This window comes from Coturnix japonica, chromosome 6 (genome assembly GCF_054131305.1).
Source record: "Coturnix japonica strain WE chromosome 6, WE-NBRP24, whole genome shotgun sequence".
Lineage (NCBI taxonomy): Eukaryota > Metazoa > Chordata > Aves > Galliformes > Phasianidae > Coturnix > Coturnix japonica.
This window is the reverse complement of record NC_140668.1, coordinates 6,333,238-6,355,214: the sequence shown is the minus strand read 5'-3', so window position 1 is coordinate 6,355,214 and position 21,977 is coordinate 6,333,238. Positions and strand designations below refer to the sequence as shown.

Genomic DNA, 21,977 nt, shown 5'->3' with positions numbered 1-21,977 from the left:
AGCCCAGAACTGGACACAGCACTCCAGAGGAGGCCTCACCGGGGCAGAGTAGAGGAGGAGGATCACCTCCCTCGACCCGCTGGCCATGCTCTTTTTAATGCACCCCAGGATGCCATTGGCCTTCTTGGCCACAAGGGCACACTGCTGGCTCATGGTCAATCTGTCGTCCACCAGGACGCCCAGGTCCCACTCAGCAGAGCTCCTGTCCAGCAGCTCTTCCCCCAGCCTGTACTGGTGCATGCAATTATTTCTCCCTAGGTGCAAGACTCTACACTTGCTTTTGTTAAACCTCATCTGGTTTCTTACTGCTCAGCTCTCCAGCCTGTCCAGGTCTCTCTGAATGGCAGCACAGCCTTCAGGCGTGTCAGCCAATCCTCCCAACTTCGTGGCATCAGCAAACTTGCTGAGGGTGGTCACTATCCCCTCATCAAGGTCACTGATGAAGATGTTGAACAAGACCGGACCCAGCACAGACCCCTGGGGGACGCCGCTAGTTACAGGCCTCCAGCCAGATTCCGCACCACCAACGACAACCCTCTGCACTCGGCCAGTCAGCCAATTCTCGACCCACTTCACCGTCCACTCATCTATCCCATACTTCCTCAGCTTTGTTATAAGGATGTCAAGGGGGACAGCATCAAAAGCCTTACAGAAATCAAGGTAGACTACATCTACCGCTCTCCCCCTGTCCACCCAGCTAGTGACATCTTCATAAAAGGCCTACAGGTTGGTCGAGCACGACCTCCCCTTGGTGAACCCATGCTGAATACTCCTGATAACCTCCTTTTCTCCCAGTTGTCTGGAGATGGCATCCAGCACAAGCTGTTCCATCACCTTCCCTGGGACAGAGGTGAGGCTGACCGGCCTATAATTACCCGGGTCTTCCTTCTTGCCATTTTGAAGACAGGAGTGACACTGGCCGTCCTCCAGTCTTCAGGCACCTCCCCAGTTCTCCAAGACCTCTGACAGATTACTGAGAGCGGCTCAGCAACGACCTCCAGCAGCTCCCACAGCACCTATGGATGCACCTCATCAGGTCCCAAGGATTCATATTCAGTGACTGAAAGCAACAGTTGTTGCTCTAAGAAATACAATACTAAGCTAGGTCTGCCTGTAGCTGACAGCCATCAGCTTGCTCCTCAGGCAGGTTCTGTCTGGATGGAATGAAGGGCATGAAATACTGATGTGCTCATCAAACGCTGCTTGTTAGCTTAGAGACAAGGTGTTAAATAGGTTTGTTCATGTATTGCAAACATGTTACTTAGCTGCCTTCATTCTAGCTTCAGAAGAACATGTGCAGAATACAGAATTGATTAAAAGAAATAAGAACTGTCTGCATAGAACTTACTCTTTCCTTTACACAGGAGAATCAAGCACACGTTTGTATGTGAGTACCTCCAGAGGTGAAACTCGATCACCCAAATGTAATGAGCAGAGACATTACAATCAGTTCTAACTGTATCTTCATGCTGTGCTGAATAAGCCTGAGTCAGGATGTAAACCACTTTCTCTTTTTTTCTTCAGATGAAGCCATTAATGTTGTCAACAAGCCCAAAACAACTCCAGAAATATCAGTCAGTCCTTCTGAAGACCTGGAGCTGGTGTGTGAGGTGTCAGCTGCAAGCGGAGCTTTCATATGGAAGAAAGATCAAACAGAGGTGAAGCAGGACCAGAGGACAACCATCATCTCCCAGGGGACGCACCGCAAGCTCATGGTCAAAAATGTGACCCTGAAAGACCAAGGGAGCTACAGCTGTGAAACAAAAGATGACAAAGCAACATTCCAAGTGAAAGTCAGAGGTGAGAAAATGCTTGGAATCCCAGAGATAAAGGAACGCTTCATTTGGTGTGTCTTGCATTTGGAGGATCAACTGACAGCCTCTCTGGTGCAAAACATTTTGGCTATAGGACTTTCTTTGTCATCTAGTGTCATAGCAACACTTTTCTACATGTGCTTTTCCATCCAGGAATGAATTACTGCAACAAACAATAGGCAAGGAGGGTAACTTGTGCAGCTCTTGTAGTCAGCTGGTGTCTGCAGGGTTACAGTGCAAGAGCACACCAGGCATGCAAGGAGTGAGAAAATGGGAGGTGTTTGAAGAGATCTGATTACAAAATTTGAGTGACACAATTAGGTGGAAAATGCCACTAATCAGACTCATAAATGGCCTGGGTTGCAAAGCCCCACAGTGCTCATCCAGTTCCAACCCCCTTCTTCCTATGTGCAGGGTTGCCAACCAGCAGCCCAGGCTGCCCAGAACCACATCCAGCCTGGCCTTAAATGCCTGCAGGGATGGAGCATCCACAGTCTCCTTGGGCAACCTGTTCTAGAGGGCCGTTCCCTTCTGATTTACTGGAAATGTAGAGAGACATCAGAAGAAAAAAAGAGAAGGGAGGAGGTTCAGCAGTGCATGCAGGTGTTCTAAATCTCATGTCCAAATCTGCTATCAGACTGCGAAATGTTTAGCTTTGTGATATGATGTGATATGATATGAAATGAAATGATATGCTTATCATTTCCCAAGGCAAAATAGAGGGGAAAGTATTTTCCTGTCTTAATGAGGTATCACAATGCTCCCTGTGAAGGGCAAGTATAGTGAAAACGGGGAACTGGAGTAAGCTCTGCAGCAGACTACAGCAAAACGGTGTGACTGTTGTGATGTCCCTGCAGAGAAAGAAGACCTGTTTACAAACAAGGACAAGGTACAAAAAGAGGTGAAGGCTGTACTGACTCAAAATGCCACGCTGAGCTGCGAGGTGGCCCAGGAGAAGACGGAGGTGAAGTGGTACAAGGAGGGGAAACTGATCACCTCGAGCAAGAAGTTCAAGGTGCAGTCAGAGGGCAAACAGCGTCAGCTGGTGGTGAGCCAGGTGGAGAAGAAAGGTGCAGGGGAGTACAGCTGCGAGGCTGCTGGCCAGAAACTCACCTTCAAGATTCATGTAACTGGTAGGAAACACATTTTGGTTGATATTCTTTGATTATTCCATAGTCTGGCTGTGGAAACGTCTGTGTGAATGTGTCTTGATTCTGCCATGAAACTGTTTTGGGGAGGATGAAAAGAAATGCTTACAAACGTGCAGCTAAAATGATTATTTGTTTTTAACAGTGTTTCATCCAGCTCTTCCCCAACGACTACTTTTATAATGAGCTGTCCATAGATGTCCAACTGTGATTTGTACAATGTGCAACACTGCTCTACCAGTTGATATTTCAACAGTAGTAGTTACAGATCTCTGCTGTGGCTGCACTGAGGTTTGGTTGTCGGTGTCCTAAGAACTTTTAGTCAGAGGCATTGCACTTGCCTTTGGTTTGTTGAATCCCACGTTGACAACCATTCGTTCCATGTTCTGTAAATGTAATGACCAGTCATGAATCCATTGATACCTTTCTAATTGTACGTTTCTCATTAGTCTGAGGGTTTAGAACAGAGGCAGATCTCTCACTCCAGCTGCAGTAGAGATTGCTCTGGTGTCAGTATATTTTGCACAAGATCCAGTAAATTTTAACTTAGACTCCAGATAGCCATGGGCACATCAGCTGCATTCTGAGTGACCATTAGTGAGCTGGCTGATGACGAGGGTTTGTCTTCTGTTTTATTTGTAGCTGCACTCTACTGGTTTTTGCTCATAAGTCAACTTGTTCTCTGTTAACTTTACAGTTCTCGTCTTGTATTCTGAGCTGATCAGGACAGGGAATCTGTTTTCTCCTCTTCTTTCTTATGGCAGTGAACACATTGGAGCTTAATCCTGGTCAAGGTTTGGCATTTGGTCAGCTATGTGGAGGAGCAACTGTACTGGGAGTCTACTGCCTTTCTGCTCACACAGACCTGGTGTCCTTGCAGGGCATAGCTTGCGTTCTGTTCCCTTGTAAATGTTGCAGTCTTTGCTCTCTCCATCTTGGGGCATTCTGCTCCTTCAGTCCCTGGTGTGCAATATATCTCTGCTCCTGTAGTAGACAGTTTTGCTGCTGCCTGTGGTGTAGACTCTAAACCATCAGCTCTTACTATTCCCACACCACGTGGATGTGATTCTGGGGCCTTTGGATCTGTTCCGTGAGTTGTGTAGCTCATGCTTTTGGCTCAGGAAACTGGCAGTTTCAGCTAAGAGTGGATTACAGAAAGGGTAGATTTGGGAGGTATCTGTCAGAGAAAATGAAATATGAACGATGACAGAAAGACTATGGCAACAGCTGGAATCAACCAAGTTAATCCTCAGCAGCCAAAGCCAGCCCACATCTTATTGCAGAGGCGTAGGGAGAAAACCCAGCAATGTAGTGCTTTTACACTTGAATTTTGCTAGCTGAGGGCTATTATTAGCTGTTTGCCTCAGAAACCAAAGGTTTTCTGTTCTCTTTCAGACCGGATGAGCTCATGGCTGCACAGGGTAATGTAATACTTCCTCCTCTGCCATACGTGGAGAGTGCTTGCCTAGCTACCGTTGCTGTATTTCTCATGTTTACCACTGTAACATGACGTGCAAGTCCAGCACTCACTGCAAAATGATGTGGTGTGAAAGTCAGGAGGGATTATGAGTACTCTTGGAGTGGTTGGCTCTTTCACTACAGAAATCCTCATCTTACTAGCTTCTCCCAAAGTGCAATGGCTTCCTGAGTCTTAATTTGTCCTCTTACCACTGCACTCAGAAAGATTTTCAGGGTTCCTCTACCCCAGGGTTCCACTGGTAGCACAGAACAATCCCATTTTAAGGACATGTTGAATGTTAGGTGCTGAGTGTTGAGCATTACGGGATGCAGATTAGACCTTCTTGCTTAAAAGAAACAAGTGCTGTACACCTTGGAAACCTATAGAAAACTAGAGTAAAAAGGGCTGATTCTGCCATCTCATTATCTCAGTATTTGTGGTGCACGCTGAAATCCTTATTTGAAGTGGGCCAAAGCTCCATTGCATTTGTGAGAAGTTTTGCATCACCTGGTTGGTCTAGGCCATGTTTGTTGTCTTGCTAATAAGCAAGCCTTCTGATCTTCATCAAATCATTGTGGTTGGAAAAGACCACAAAGATCCCCACATCCAGCCTCAACCCATCCCACCATGCACACTGCCCACGTCCCTCAGTGCCACATCTCCATGGTTATTGAACACTTCCAGGGATGGTGACCCCACCACCTCCCTGCAAAGCTGTGCCACCACATCACCACTCCTCTTCAGAAGAAGTTTTTCTTAACATCCAACTTGAACCTTCCCTGAAAATCATCAGTCAGAACAGGGGCTGTTGAAGATGGGCGGAGAGAATGATGCTTCTACAGTCAATACAAGCAGGGAGATCAAATGTAGAGTGTATCAACTGCATTCTTGCATTGGCTTGCTGCCCTGCTCCCTCGCCTTCAGTGGACTGCAGTGCTGGTGGTAGAGCTGTGGTGTGAATCCTGGGATTGCACGTACTGCAACGGTCAGCAGCACAGGAACTTGAGCTGAACTTACCCTCCTGGGCAGCTGCTGCCACTCAGAATTCAGACAGCATGCAGAGGAGAAAGTCATGAAGGAAGGGAAAGGGATGGCAGCAGAAGGCTTCACAGAGTGACAGCGGGGAGGAAGGAGATAGGGGACAGGTCATGGAAGGGTTTGCAATGACTGCTGGGGAGCAGGAGCCTTCCCGGTCACCTGAGCTGGGTATGCCTGAATATGCTTGCATGAATGATCTGAATGAGTGGTCTTCCATGTCTCCACTGCAAATAAAAGGCAATGTCAATCCCCCTCACACCTGCTAGTCCTGCATTCATGCTTGGAGCCTCTGTCTTGGTATCAACATCAGGACCCTGGGATCTTTCCTGGGACCCAAACAAGCATAGGAAGCTTATTCAAAATTGCTCTGTTAGAAGCTGGCTAGCACTAGAGAAGTCCATGATGTAAGTGCATCATAAATATTCTGCACTTCTACAGCCTTTTGTAGGGCAAACCATGGAATAGAAATGGAAGCCCATTTATTTAGGGTTTATCTGTTCTCCCACGCCTCAAATACGAACTAGCATGAACGCTCTCAGCGACCAGTTGTTGGTAAAAGGAGAATCAGATAAAACAGTCATTAAAGTAATCAATAAAAGATTCAATGTATCAATCGATCTCACTTAGCAAAGTGATTAACTGAATTCCCTTAACTGAAGTGTGTATGCCTAACTAATTATACTTGCTATCTTTCTGATGCTAACTCCATTTGTTGACACAAAAGGTAAGGTGGGCTTTAAACACTTTATTCTATATGTGTTAGGTATTAAGAGGAGATGACCTCAGCCAGTTCTCTGAAGAATCAGGGGTTGCTGAGAGTAGAAAACCATGCTTTATGCATAAAACCGAGCTACAAAATCTAATGTAGGCCAAGTATTCACAATATTAAGGGCTATATCACTGCCATATGGTAGAGTCAAAAGATGGTTTTCTGCTCTTAAATTTCTATGGTTTCCTGATTTTGAGGTCTTCATAATTGAGCTGTATTTGGCTGCTCTCCAGCGTAGAGTGGAGCAATATCAAAAAGACACACAGATGAAGATCTGTCATTGTCTTCATTAAAAGAAATCTGAAAATTAGGAGTCCTAGCTGATAGTAAAGACTACCCAGAGGGATGGGATGACCATAGGGACTGTGCTGAGATGCATTATAATGTGTGATAAACACTGTGAAGCAGTGTTGCTCCAGGAAATGGTCCAATACAACATAGAAGCAACTTTTAATGTCTTCCAGTCACAAGTTGTTCATATGTAATGTATATTTTACCCAGTGTTTTCCAGTTCCAGAAGCAGAGGATGCCTTTATCAACAAGCAGAAGGTGCAGAAGGAGGTGAAGGCTGTACTGACTCAAAATGCCACGCTGAGCTGCGAGGTGACCCAGGAGAAGATGGAGGTGAAGTGGTACAAGGAGGGGAAACTGATCACCTCGAGCAAGAAGTTCAGGGTGGAGTCAGAGGGCAAACAGCGTCGGCTGGTGGCGAGCCAGGTGGAGAAGAAAGATGCAGGGGAGTACAGCTGCGAGGCTGCTGGCCAGAAACTCACCTTCAAGATTCATGTCACAGGTGAGAGAAATTGTTTTGACTGTATTGAACCCCCCAACAAAGAAGGAGGGGAAAGTTAAGTGGTTTGACACATTCAACCCCAGCATTCAGTGATGTAGACGGTGCTTAAATTCTGTTTAAGTTGTGTACGTTCCTGTTTGCCTTCTGAAGCTATGAACACAGAGGACTTGGGTAGCCTCAGCTTAAGACAGGCTGGACATAATTCGGGAATTTCCCTGGGGATCTCAAGTAGATGCAATGATAGCAAAATGTGAAGTCAGTAATTACAGGGGAAATTAAAGAATATTAAAGGTATCTTCAGGGCACAAGCACACCCCTGCAAATGCTTCTTCCTAAATAGTCTCAGAGACAGCATTTGGTCACAATGCTAGACGGCGGCATTGGTGGTTTCTATTAAATTAAAGAAACCTGCAACTAAAAAGGTTTTCCCGTATTTTCTTTTGTTTTCTTCTCTATAGCAGGTACAAAAGAAATGCTTAAAAATAGAAAGGCTTCAAGCTGGTGCTTTTCTTTCCAGAAATGGAGGAAGACAGGCGTTCATTTATTAGGAGAGTCTGATAAGAAAGTGGAAAAAGGCTTTTTACCAGGGTTTGTAGCAACATAACAAAGGGCAATGGTTTCAAAAGTGAAGAGGGTAGACTCAGTTTGGACATGAGAAAAGTTCTTTATGATGAGGGTAGTGATACACTGGAACAGATTGTCCAGTGAAGGTTGTGGGTGACTCATCATTGGAGTGTCCAAGGCCAGGCTGGATGGGGACCCTGGGCAGCCTCATTTAGTGAATGATGTCCCTGACCACGGCAAGAGGTTGGACTGGATGATCTTTAAAGCTTCCTTCTATACCCAAACCGTTCTATGATTCCATAGGGGAAACCATTTTATTACTGCCTCTGAAAACTCAGGAGATATTAGAATTGTTTTCAGAAATAAGTAGGTGAGAAAAATACAGTTCCTCACTATGACTTAATCACAAACAGAATTTAACTTTGACCCTCACCTGGCTTTTGCTGGCAAAGCAACTTACAGCTGTCAGCTTGTTTGGACAATGTAATGCCTGTTCCCTTGTAAGAAACAGACTTTTCAATGACTGCGTATGCTGGTGTGCTGCTGGAGAGTGGGGAAAGGGGTGTTTTTTAATTTTTGAAGATTTTGGAACATGATACTGGTGGAAATGAAAACAAGTTTAGGGCTATCTAAGCTGTTTTGGTCTGGCAGGGAGGAAGTTCTTCACTGGCAATTGATATAGTTCAGATGTTGGCATTCAGTTCATAGCACTGTCAGGAAATGTGAGTGGGAAAGCTGTCCTCAACAGTGCCGTCCAAAGACTAATTTGGGCATTTGGGGAAGGCTGTGTAGAAAAGATTCATGTCTTAAATGTGCCCATTTGCCTTCAATTCCAGAAGCAGAAGATGTTTTTATCAACAAGGAGAAGGTGCAGAAGGAGATGAAGGCTGCACCAACAGAAAATGCCACACTGTGCTGCGAGGTGGCCCAGGAGAAGACGGAGGTGAAGTGGTACAAGGAAGGGAAACTGATCACCTCGAGCAAGAAGTTCAGGGTGGAGTCAGAGGGCAAACAGCGTCGGCTGGTGGTGAGCCAGGTGGAGAAGAAAGATGCAGGGGAGTACAGCTGCGAGGCTGCTGGCCAGAAACTCACCTTCAAGATTCATGTCACAGGTAAGACAGGTGTTGTATGAAATACAGCAGAGAACAGTAAAGTAAAATCTAGTTTCCATTATACAGTGATCCAGTTGCAGTAGTCTGTGCTGAGGTTTTTCCCCTATACTTGATTGCCTGGGTTTGTAGCAAGTATGTGGTTTTAGTATGGCACAAAGACCTGTTTCAGTCTGTAGAATAATAATTACTGATATATGTACAGTGGAAGCAATATTCAAGATATTATTCAAATCTCTCCTGTGCCTGAGATCCCGAACTATAATTCTTGTTCACCTAAACATTTGACTAAGAGAAGTATGTGCAGTGAGGCTGGAGTGCATGTTGTACGTGCAGCCTTTCATGGCAGGAGAAGCAGGAACTTCTAGTAGTACACTGCCTTTTTACTATGCCTTTATGTTGGAGGCTGCATCTGGATAGGTGAGTCTGCTACTCACAGTAAGAGACCTGGTAGAGCTGACTATTCCCAGAGCTCAAAGTAAGATAGATATCTGCAAATTACACACAAAGAACAAAGGACTGCGTTGGTGAGCATATTTCCTTTGTGCCTTTGACAGTCACAGTTGTGGCAATGGTAGAGGCCATGAGGAGTCTGTTCAGGAAGCCAGGAGTACTGTTCTGGGTCATGAAAAGGCAGCCAGTGGTTTGACTATCACATGTTTATGTGTTTTGATGTTTCACAGTGGGTCTTAAGCAAAAGGAACTCAGGTTTTGGTTGCCTGAAGGTCAGATGTTCTTTTGGGTTCAATATGTTTGCATAGTGACTTGCAACCATGGGACTGGTGTTCAAGGACCCTCTTGGTTCCTTCAGTTCCTAGGTTCTTTCTTGCCTAGACTTGACACTTTGTTTCAACAGAAGAGCTGATATTCTCTATAGCTGATATACCAGTTCAAACTGGAATCTGTGGACAAAACACGGAGTCTGGTTGTGGAGCAGCTGGAGAAGAAAGATGCTAGAGAATACATCTGCGAGGCTGCTGGCCAGAAGATGACCTTCAAGTTGGAAACAACTGGTGAGCATTCGCTTTGGGAGCACTAAGCAGCTGTTTATGTGGCTTAGAGGAAGAGGAAGTGAGCCATGTCAAAGGGAAGGTGGTGTGGCGCAGGAATGAGGTTGCGATCAAACCCAGCAAACGTTTCCAGATTGATGAGGAAGGGGTCAGAAGAACCCTGACAATAACAGGGATCCAGGCTGAGGATGAGGGAGAGTACTTCTGTGAGTCCAGAGATGACAAGAGCAGCATTACCATCACCCCCAAAGGTATGTCTCTGGAAATGAAGGCTGACAGTGTGGAAGGATCCTTGGCTTCCCTCATCAGCCATTACAACACTGCAAAGCTGAGTTCATCTGTGTGTTTATGCTGTTCTCTGTGTTAACAACCAAGTACAAAACTTGTCTTTCTCTCTAAATAACTGTGGAACAACTGCTTCTGAAGAGCACAGCTGTTAAGTGGGCAAATCAGCCTTCAAGGCTGGAATTAAGCATCCCAAATGTAAGATGGGATTTATTTTACCCCTTCTTTGCCTCTTTTCTTCTTGCATCTTTGTAGATGCAAGGAGGATCTCCTCTACAGGCAGGAGATGTGAGTGTGAGTTATGGTGATCACTTCCTGCGAGTCATAAAATCTGATGCTTCCAATGAAATCATTGACTCTGTTGGCTCTTTGAAGGTGCTCATATATAATATGATAGCAGGCTTTGAGTATATAAAAGGCTTTTAGAAAGTGGAAGCAAACAATCTGTTCTCTGTGCAGAAATAAGGGACTTCAATTGCAATGACAAAGATGCAAGTTCTACAACAGAAAAGCTTTTTAATGGTTGGATGACTGGATAAGTCATTTGGAGGGGCTTTGAAGCCTTCACTGTGGGATTCAGAAAAGGTTAGTGAAATATCTGGGGCACAAAGAGCTGAGCATGTCCTGTAGCAATGGAGAAGGGCTGGATGATTTTTGCTAATATTTTTAGCCATTGAATTTTGTGTTCTGGTGGTGTCAGTACATTCTTTTGTACAACATGGACGGGTTGGTTTGTTGCATTGGTTCAGACTTTTGTACTAGGAGCTCAGCAGTGGTTAAAGCTCACACTTCTGCAAAGTAAACAAGCTCCTGCAATTCGTCTCTACTCTGTTTTAGCTGTGGATTAGCTTGACAGTTCCCTTCCATAAGCTTTATGGTTCCCTTCTGTAAGTCTACTTACACAGACTGAGTTGCTTAACTTTAAGTCTTGCTCCAGGATTTTAAGCATATTATTAGCAAAAAATATCACAAATAATTTCACCAACAATTCTCCCCACCCATCTGTAGCTTTCTTTTTTTTCACTGGAAGGGTTTACACTGGCAGATAGGGTGGGCATGTAGAAACAACCCCATTAATTCTGACGAAGCTCTGATTTCTCTGACTGGCCTTTGTTTTGTGATTCTGCATGCATGCCCTGTAGCTAAAGCCTGGATGTCTTCCCCAACACCTTCAGTCTCCCATCCTTACTTAAGTTACTCCATTGTAAATCTCTCTGCTAGTCCAAGAGAGTTTTTATTTTACCCCTTCTGTGAGGCAGCAGCTGGATGGGAAGGGAAGGATGAGATGAGGACTAGGTTGTTTGGGTGGCTTTTTTTTTTTTGCCTAAGAGCCAACTGGGAATCAAAGATACCAAAAATTAAAGACAAACTGTGTCATACCGAGCAGGGTTTGTCAAATCACTGGCATGCACTGTTAGGACAACTTCATCATCAACATATTCCGGGCTGACTGTTGTCACAAAATTCTGCTTCTGTGTCCCAAAATGTGCACGTATCACTTCTATTGGCAGTTGCTCATCTTTTCTCCAAACTGAATGGTTGTAGGAAATAAAACAGACAAGCAAACAAACCAAACAACCCGCAGATATTAACTTGCAGCTGATTGTCAGTGCTGATTGTTGGGCCATGTGCAGCACTTCACATCCTTCTGCGGCCAACAGACATTGGAAAATACATAGACCTTCAGAGACTACTTTAATTTCTAGATGCACTGAATTACCCTCTAGAGTGTCTTTCTGAATATAAAAGGAACCACGGGTGACTATGATCCTGATTTATATCTAGGTTCAGGCTTACTGTTTCAGTTAGGTTAGATGAGTAATAGTTCCAGAGAAGATAGGGAAATACAGCAGTTCATTGATACCACGTGTCGGAAGAATGCAGCTCAGTGCTGGGCAGTTTGCTGCTTCATTCCCTCTTACAAGTTGCACCCAAGGCTGGAAAAGCAGAAACACCACACCAAGAACATGAGAGTGAAATTTCAAATTTCTTGACGTGAAGGTAAACTTTACCTGGTTCTGCCATTCCCCAAATGTTTGTTTCATTATGACAAGTAGAACTTTGCAAAAGTAAATTTTTTATTTTTTTTTTCAGTCTTGTGTGCAACACAAAAAGAGGTAAATTCTAGGAGGCCACCTGAAATGTTTTTTCCATCTGGAAGGATCCATTTAAGAGCACCCATGGACCTGGTTATGAACAAGTTTTCTTCTTTGCAAAGGCTGTTGCTTAATTAGCAGATACTGTACCTGGGAGAGGATGAGGGAAGTAACTTGTTTTGGAAGTCCTGATGCTATTCAAGCATTCAAGGCCAGGCTGGATGGGGCTTTGTGCAATCTGGTGTAGAGGGAAGCATCCCTGCCTACAGCAGGGGGTTTGGAACTGGGTGATCTCAAAGGTCCCTTCCAACCTAAACCTTTCTCTGATTCCTTTGATGATTCTATTTCTCAGCTGCTGGTGTGAGATCTCCAACCTCTCCCCGTTGTCTTTCAGTGCGGCAGATGAAGCTGGTGAAAGGTCTGCAGCCCCTGGAATTCCCTGAGAAGGGAACTGTCACCTTTTCGGTGGAGGTGTCCCATGAGGATGTGGAAGGGACTTGGCAGAAGGACGGCGTGCGGCTGAAGCCTGCACCAAATATCACGATGGGTGTCCAGGGGAAGAAACATTCCTTGACACTTTCTTCTGTGACCCTTGAAGATGCAGGACTCATTTCCTTTAAAGCAGAAGGCATTAATTCCTCGGGGAGGCTCACTGTGACAGGTATTGGTTGGTGCAAGGTGTCATTATCTGCTCCTGTCCCAGATTACTTGAACAGCAGAACCAGCTTTCCTTCCAGCTGCAAAGAATGTTTTGCACTGGGCCATTACCACCAGAGTATCCCTCAAATATCAAGAGGATTGTTGGAACGTTATTGTCCCTAGCAGAAGTAATGATAATGTGCTCAAAACAATAGGTTTTTTTGTTGTTAATTACAAGTTCTAGTAAGCATGGAGAGTAGGCACTGCCTTTCATTATTCCTTATGCCAGATGCTCCTAGAGACCTCATTCCCAACTAAATCCACATCCTTCTTTCTCCTTCTCGGAATTGCCTGTGAAAATCAGCAAGCCATTGGCAGACAATAGCGTCACTCAGAAGGACAAGGTCACATTTGAGTGTGAGCTGTCCAGGCCCAACGTGGACGTCAAGTGGTTCAAGGTATGGCATGTAATGGTATTTTCCTTTCTGACTTCTCTGGAAATGAATGAGAGCCTTTAATTTCACTTCCAAGGGATGCGAGTCTGAGCTTTTGCTTGATAGCTTTTGCATTGCTCTCTTTTCTTAGTGCTCTTTTACTTGCCCAGATCAGCACTCTTTGTTATTATGTCCTGAGTTCATTTATCAAGTTGAAATGGAAGTTTGTTTTGGGTTTATTGTGAACTCCTGAGGTCTTGCTGCACAAAATATTGTTGGTTGGAGCACAGTCTTGAGCTTCAACTCTAACACAGAAATTCTCAGCCAGGATTTTGTAGCCTTGTTGTGAACTGGGTTTTAGGGTGAAATCTCAGTTTTCTTTGCACCTGACAGTGTGAGAATTTGCTCTGGCACTTTGTGTACCTCCCCGGTGCTCAGCTGTTCCTTCCCTTACTTGGGGATAACGTCATTTATTCAAGGTGAAGTCCAAACGAGCTTGTTAACAGTCCTCCGCAGTGCTTTAAGCTGTCATAGGTCAGCCAGAATTTATGCAAGTTCTATAGTCATTCCTACATGTTGAAAACACTGCACTGTGCTTAAGCTTCAGCATATGTTCCAGTAAGCACAGTTCCATTAATTCTAGGGAAGTGGGTGAATTAAGCATAGATCTGAAGGCTCCCTTTGCTCAGTGCAGAGATGGAAGGACTCATGGAGATCGGACTTGATATTTTCCCTTCTAGGATTGGAAGGAGCTCCGTCAAAGTAAAAGAAGTGGGCATTACTTCCCAGGGAAATAAGGGAAGTCTGATTATTCACTAGTGTGAATATGAAAATCAGGGAACATGCACATGCCAAGCAGCTGAAGACAAGACATCAGCTACCCTAAAGGTTCATGTTATGTTTAAATGAAAGAGCAAATAAATCCTCTTGTGGTGTTTTGCACCACAGGAAGAAATGCTTCATGGGCAGTTTGGGCACTTCTTGGTTAGTCCTTTTGGATACCTTTCTCTTTCTTCTTTATGCTCAAGACAGATTTTCCCTCCATGTGTTGCATTGGTTAAACCCCAGTTTGTAGCTCATCATTGGGCTCTGAAGCATCAGACTTGTTACTGAACACATGGGTCTGCTGTGCCCTGGTAGATGCCACCTTCCCAAGGGACGTCTGAAAGGATGCTTTTTTTCTGATTTCCTACTAGATGCTGTCCTCATGTGGCCACTTGGGTTCAGTGTTAGCATGAACATGAACATCTGTCCTGTCCCATGACTTTGGTGAACTCTCATTTTCTCTCTCAGTCTAAAACCAGGTTGGGTTGCTGTTTCAGTACTGGCTGTTTTATGCAGGAACTCTGCTCCTGAGGTTAATCTAAGTTGTATCCAGGCCCTTCAGAAGGAAAGGGAAATAGCAGCACAGAAATATGGTCTGATTCTGACATAAAGAAGTGCAGACCTGGAGAGTTAAAAGGGATTGTGTGATGTTCAAGGGATTTTGAAGCAAAGATGTCCCCTAGGTAAGATTTGTGGCTGACATTCCCCATACATTGTGGGCACACAAGCTAAGGAGAGACTAGTGATGAGCATGCAGAGAAGCCAATGATTCAGACAGGTTTGTAGTGACACGACACTGTAGAGTTCTGTCTAGTTCTCCTTGGAATAGTTTGGAAAATGAAGATGAGGAGATTGGAGGTAACCAATATGGCTTCATCAAGGTCAAGCCATGCCTGACAAACTTGGTGGCCTTTCATGATGGAGTAACAGCATCAGTGGATAATGGGAGAGCAACTGACATCATCTACTTGGACTTATGCAGAGCATTTGATCCCGTCCTGCATGACATCCTGGTCACCAAAGTGGAGAAAAATGGTTTTGATGGATGGACCCGTTGCAGAATAGGGAACTGTCTGGATGGTCACACTCAGAGAGCAGCAGTCAATAGCTCAGTGTCCAGGTGGAGGGTGGTGTTGGGACCAGTGTTATTTAACATTTTTGTAGGCAACATGGAGAGTGGAATCAAATGCAGCCTCAGCAAGTTTGCAGATGACACCAAGCTGAGCGGTGCTGTTGATGTGCTAGAGGGAAGGGATGCTACACAGAGGGACCTGGACAGGCTGGAGAGGTGGGCCCTTGGCAGCCTCATGAACTTGAGTGTGGCCAAGTACAAGGCCCTGCACCTGGGTCAGGGCAATCCCAAGCACAGGCACAGGCTTAGAGGAGAATGATTTGAGAGAAGCCTTGACCCTGAGGAGAAGAGTTGGTGTGGAGGGAGGTGTCCCTGCCTATAGCAGGGGGACTGGAACTAAATGACCTTAAAGATTCAGTCAGTTCTATTGTTTTTCTACCCTTAATTTTGCTAGAAAAGTTTTAGAATAAATGAGATTCTGGTTTCCATGAAAACTGTTTGCAGGGAGCTCCATTGTAGCTAGTAAGTCTATCTTTAAGTTCAAGGGCAATAATGCATTGACTGTGTTGAAAAGGGAAATGACTCAGGAATGGATGATGTTTTAGAATAAAACATAATCCTACTTATTTTCTATGCAAATATGTGTAAGGAAAAGATGCTGCACTCAGTTCTGGAAATACCCTGACAAATATGTCTCTAGTGTTTCACAGCTGGAGATATCAAGATTGTTAAAGCACTGGAAGATGTGGAAGTGAATGAATATGGGAGTGCATCTTTTGTCTGAGATTTCACACGATGAGGTTCAGACCCAGTGGTACAAAGATGACAACAAGCTGAAGGCTGATGACAACATCAGAATGTGGCAAGATGGTAGGGTGTAAGAGGGGGATCTTTCTCCTGAGTGGGGGGTGGGTTGGAGATCAAGCATATAAGACATCTGAAATGAAGTGAAGAGGGTTCAGAAGGGAGTTCCCCTTTTGTTTGGGGACTGAGGTTAGGGTGGAACAAGTGACATGGTGGGATGCTTAGTGTGGGAAGTGTGATGCTATCCCACCATCCCACACTGCCGGGAGCAGGTAGGAAATCAGTGCAGTTATTTCCAAAGTGGGGGTGAACAGGGCAGTCAGTTCACCTCTCCAAAGAGGTTTTGTCTGACAGTGAGTGTGATCCTTCTGTATCAGGTACTTTGAAGGTGACGACGGCCACATTTGGTCAGTCCTTGTAGAAGCCATGTTTAGATTACACTTTGGTGGGGATGTGGATGTGGGGAATGGGTGGTTTCATTGACATGAGAGAACAGGCAGTGATGCTGTGAAACCAGATGGATGATGCTCAGCCTGGCCATGTGCCTCAGAGCTCTTTGCTCAAGGAAGCCAAGTGTAGTTGTGGGTTTGCTCTCAAGAGCACAGTTTGGTAGGGATGAGCTGGCGGTTGGACTAGATGACCTTAGTGGTCTTTTCCAGCCTTAGTGACTCTGTGGTTCTCTGCTTCAGGAAAGAGCTACTCGCTGACTTACACACGTGTCCAAGTCAAGGATGCAGCAGAAATAAAATCTGTAGCAGAAAAGGCAGAATCTCGTGAATCTTGTGCCCATCTTACAGTTAAAGGTAATTATGCTTCTGATGATGATTTTGATTAAATTATCTTATGTTATAAACGAGCTAACATCCTTTGCTTTAATGTCAAGGAAGTTAAACACCACCAGGACCTTTCACAGAAATAAAAACTCCTCCCTACCTACCTACCTTTGTGCCCACAAAATATCCAGCTTCTCTTTTGGAATTTACTTTTGCAAAGTAAGACCGATTATTTTCTTAGGAGGTTGATTTTCTACGTTTAGACTTCAGATTTGTGTTTGAACGTTGAGGGATAAAAAACAGAGATTGACTTTTTCTTCATTTTCTCTTGCTGTTTGAAAAGAACACAGGGTTTTGTTTTTCTTTTTAATATATACAGTTTTAGGGTATACATATATGATGTTAAGTGTGATAAAGAAAAGGGAGACATTTGAGTTAGCACACTACTCAAGAGTTCAGTCCCCAGCTTTGCCACTGTTACAGTTATAAGGGCAAGAACTTCCTGGAAAATGAATTTCTCCTAAGTAGAGTCATTACATTTGAGCTACAGAGACCTTTACTAGGTAAAAACTTGTTGTTCAGAGCTAAGTTGCTGTATTTAACCAAAGTAATTGTCAATGTCCGTGTTTCATTGAACCTCTTTTCCATTTCGTAATGCGAGGAGTTTGATATTGGGATGGGAAGGTCATGGTTTGATTTAGATGTTGGACTGGGAATCAGAAGATCTGGGCTCTTTTCAGGTTGTCAATCTTATTGACTGACTTCTTAACAACATTCTTTTCTTTCTGTTATTTTTTAATGATGTTTCAAGGCATTCTGAGCTGATAGGTGTAGTGTTCATGTGCAGTAATGCTGATGTGAGTAAGTAGGGTGATAATGTAAGGGTTTTTTACATTCCTTCTAAATCTCTGCTTTCTCTTGTTCTATCCTTCTTAAAGAGCAATCCATTAATCTAGTAAAGGAGCTGTGTGATGAGGATGTGACTGAGCCTGAAGAAGCCAAATTTGAATGCGAGATATCCATTCCTTCTGTGAAACCTCCCAAGTGGTATCTACGTGGGGAAGTCTTACAGGCTGGCAGAAACTTGATTATGCAGCAAGAAGGCACCATCCACCAGCTGACCATACCGAAAACCACCACTGATATGACAAGCACCATTCAGTTCTCAATTGGCAAATCAAAATCCACAGCCAATCTGCTTGTCAGAGGTAACATATCCTGGCTTGGTTTACATCATGAAGATGAAGAATTAATTAACGTACAGCCTTCCTTCACTGGGGTCTTTGAAATATTGTGTGTGTGTCTGGAGGGTCTGCTCCATTTCCAGTTCAAAGTCGTTGGACACTAAATGAGACAGCTGCATCTCAGTAAAAGATCTGTTTGAATAGCTGTGATGTGCTTACTATTCAGATCTACAGAGCTGAGGTTTTGTCCTTGGCTGTACCAAAGAAGTCAAATCAGGTGAAATTAATCGTATTTCTGAACTAGACAAGGTTAAGTTTGGTAGCACCTAAATTTGATGCAGTTTGTCATTGATTTCATCTGAAAGAAACTTGCAGGCTTTCTATCTGCTGTTGTCCCCAGCATAAGAGTCTCCATTCACATCCTAAAGTACTTGTTATATTTTCAACTCACTCTTATTTGAATAAAAGCCTCAACAATTGGGAGCAATTTAATAAGCACAGAACAAGAGCTGGACCTTGCATTTGGTAGATAATATACAGTATTACTTTATAGAAATGTAGTCAATGGCATTCCCTATAGACAATCGTTTGTTTTATCTTTAGAGTCGTTCAAAGAACCATTGTGAACTTGACATTAATTGGAATGGAATACACGCAAGAGACTTTCCTCTTCTTCCAATTGTCCTCATCCTTTCTTCTCTTCCACCCCTGCTTTGCAGATTACCATATACAAATCACCAGGAAGTTGGAGGACAAGACAGCTTTGGAACATCATTCTGTCATCCTGTCCTGTGACTTCAGGCCTTTTCCAAAGGTTGTGAAATGGTTCAAAGGCCACACACTCATCAAGCCCTCTGAGAAGTACAAGATCAAGAGGGATAAGCATTCAGCAGAGCTCAAGATTCTGAAGCTGAAGCCCGATGATGCTGGTGTGTACAAGTGCAAGGCAGGAATTGCAGACTGAGGCCACGCTGACAGCTGAAGGTATGAGCAGGGAGGGTGGCCTCTTCCATGTCCTATTTCACCTCAGATTTCTCTTCATGGGGTTGATTTCTGCCGTTCTCTCCTGCTAACTTTATAAATGTATAATCTTCACTGAGAAGATTACACAAAGATCATCTAGTCCAACCATTCTAACACATCCCAGTATGATTTATAGTAACAGTGGTAACAGTTCACCTTGTTTCCCCACAGCCCGCAATGTAGAAGTAACGAAGCACCTGCAGGATGTAGAAATTGAAGAAGAGAGCTCTGCTGTCTTCTCCTGCGAGCTGTCCCATGATGACGAGGACGTGGAATGGTTCCTGAATGGCAACCTCCTTTACACCAACAATTACAATGACATCAAGAACGTTGGCAATTGCTGCACACTGACAATGAGGCAGGTTAAGCCTGAGGATGCTGGCACAGTGACAGTGAAGTCAGACAAGGTGTCAGAAAGCGCACCTGAAGGTGATAGGTGGGTCTGATCACAGCCCTCCTGGATGTAAGAGATGCTAAGGAGCTCCAGTTCATTCTATTGTGCAGCAGTCCTGCTTCTAAAGCTCACCTCTCTGGGGTGACAAGTCATCAGAGGCTTTCTTCCAGTGGAAGGTTCCATTGCAGCAGATATCAACAAAGGAGGATGGTTTTGGTGTCCTGCCAAAGCATTCCATTGCTTTTTATCATCATTTTATTTAGCACAAGGAGAGTTACAAGAGCAGTTTCTTTTACTGCTTCAGTAACATGCAGTGTCAATGCTGTTGTCTCCAAGGATTTATGACTGCAGGGAGAGATCATTCAGTGTGTGTTTTGCCTCTGGGATGACTAATGACCAGGCTGTGAGCAACCTGATCTAGCTGTGAATGTCCCTTTTTATTGCAGGGGAGCTGGGCTAGATGGCCTTTAAGGGTCTCTTCCAATTCTAAGGGTACTGTGATTCTAATCTGCTCTCCCCAGCAATTAAGCTCTTTTACTCTATGCGCTCAGAGTTTGAAGGATTTCCTCTTTCTCCTTTCTTTTGCATTTGGTGGAAGTTTTTTCCCCAGTATAAACATCTGATGTGTGAAATAGAAGATAGATAAAAGGAGTCAATTAAACAGGAAAATCAAAAGTGTTCAGCAGCTTATCCTCTTAATCCTGAGGCCTGCTGTACGAGCTCTGCTCCATGTGAGGGCAATGCCAGCTCTCCAGCTTTAGAAGAGCTGCATCCCAATTACTTCATATGATATCAGTCCCACCCAAGGCAATGCAGGCTGTCCCTCCTGTTCCCTGTATTCTCCTACTGATTAGTTCAGAATTCCATAAAGTGCATTCAGTCAACACACATGAAACCGCTTTATGTTCTATATTGGTGTTGTCAGTGCTGGTAAAGATTTATTTATCCCTCTTTAAAAATCTGAAAGCAACTGGAAATGTCTCAACTTCTGTATCACATTGTTCTGTTTTGCCCTTTTAATTGCAGAGAAGCCTGCTGTCTTCGTGAAGTCCTTGGATGATTTTTTTGGTGAGGAGCGGGGTGTGATTAAATTGGAATGCGAAGTCTCTAAAGAGAAGGTCAAACCAGTGTGGAAGAAGGACGGTGTTGTGCTCACTTCTGGCAACAAGTATGAGCTGGTACAGTCTGGGAAGACCCTATATCCCCTTATCCATGACCTCGAGAAGTCAGATGCAGGTTTCTATACCTGTGATATTGGCACTGATGTTGCCAAATCAAAGGTCGGCATTCAGGGTAAGTACTGTGGAAAGTAAAGGAGTGCTGAAAGCACATTCAGTGTGGTCACTATGTCTTACACCTATTCCCCCACGAGCCTTAATAGTTTCTACAATAGAAGTGTATTACTGCAATTTAGCACAGTGATGTCTGGAAAATTCCCATTGCTTTTGATGTAAATGTATCTCATTTTGCCATGAAAATCACCAAACACATCAAGAATGTCCTGGAAATGTTTCCTTTCTAAACATCCCTAAAATGGAGAAATGGTTTGAACACCAGTAGGGGTAGGATGGTAACAAATTAGCTAATAGAAACATTTAATTTCTTGTCATAGGCAAAACCCTTTTTCTCACGCAGCATCCTAGAGTTGTCCTCTCTGTTAGGTTGTTCCCTCTGTAGCTCATTGAATCTTCATTCTGCTCCATGGACTGAGCTGCTCTAATTGTAGTTCTTCCAGAGCAAAGACAAGAGATTCACGTCTCTTTTTTTTTATAGCTTTCTGGTAATTCTGAGTGGAGAATGTCTTAGAGAATACATCAGTAAGGAACGCAGCCATGTTCTGCAAATCCTGAGTTAAAACACCAGTACTGGTACTCATGTCAGTCACAAATGCCTTTTCTCCATATAAACCTCATACTAACCTATCTCTTACCTTCCAGAGCTGAATAGTGGCATTACCAAACGGCTGAAAACCACTGAAATCCAGGAGGGAGAAGATTGTACTTTTGAATGCATTCTGTCCCATGAAAGCATTGATGAGTTCAACTGGACACTGACTGGAAGCAGAGTGGAAAGTGGTGGGCGATTTAAAGCTTCTAACGTGAGTCGGAAATATACTCTCATTATCAAAAGTGTGACTCCTACTGACGCTGGGGAAGTCGTTTTTTACTGCCCGTGGTCTAACCTCCAAAGCCTCTCTGTCTGTGAAAGGTAATGAGATGGGAGAGATTCTGGGGTCTGATTCCTTCAACTGTCTTCTGATAAGATTGTCGTGAGAGCTAACTCATAATATGGTTAAAGTGAATAGCAACCTTCTACTTGAACCTCGAAGCACTGAGAATTTCTCTTAAAAATAAGTAAAAGGACAAAACATTTTACACAAATGTGAGAACTACCCAAAGCACTGGGGTAGTGTTGGAAATGGGCATCTCACTACAGCTTGTTCCATTAACAGTAAATCAGGAATGCTCTGTTGAGGGAACTGTGGGAGCAAATATCCTCTAAGTATAAGCTGAAGGGATGGCCTTCACATCATCTAGCTGTACAACAAATTCCTATCTAGAGCATGTGCATCTGAGAGCATCATCCGAGGCTCCCAGTGTGATGAGTGGAGAGAAGAGAGAGGCAGTTTTCAGACATGGTTCATCATCCTCAATTGGGTAGATTTAAGAGAGAATAAATGCTGCCTGGAATTCTATTGTCTGTACTTTGCAGATTACTGCTGGCTGTAGGATGGCCTCTGTTGC

The 21,977-nt window shown here is 44.1% G+C and overlaps 1 protein-coding gene across 1 annotated transcript; it reads left to right on the top strand.

The window, feature by feature from the left end:
* Positions 1–18,892: 18,892 nt before the first annotated feature.
* On the top strand, positions 18,893–21,476 carry LOC146760316 (obscurin-like). The gene is made up of 3 exons (XM_085551349.1): positions 18,893–19,275; positions 20,260–20,526; positions 21,171–21,476. Exons 1-2 carry the CDS (start codon positions 18,965–18,967, stop codon positions 20,291–20,293), a joined length of 345 nt encoding a protein of 114 aa, XP_085407475.1. The 5' UTR covers positions 18,893–18,964; the 3' UTR covers positions 20,294–20,526; positions 21,171–21,476.
* Positions 21,477–21,977: the final 501 nt, after the last annotated feature.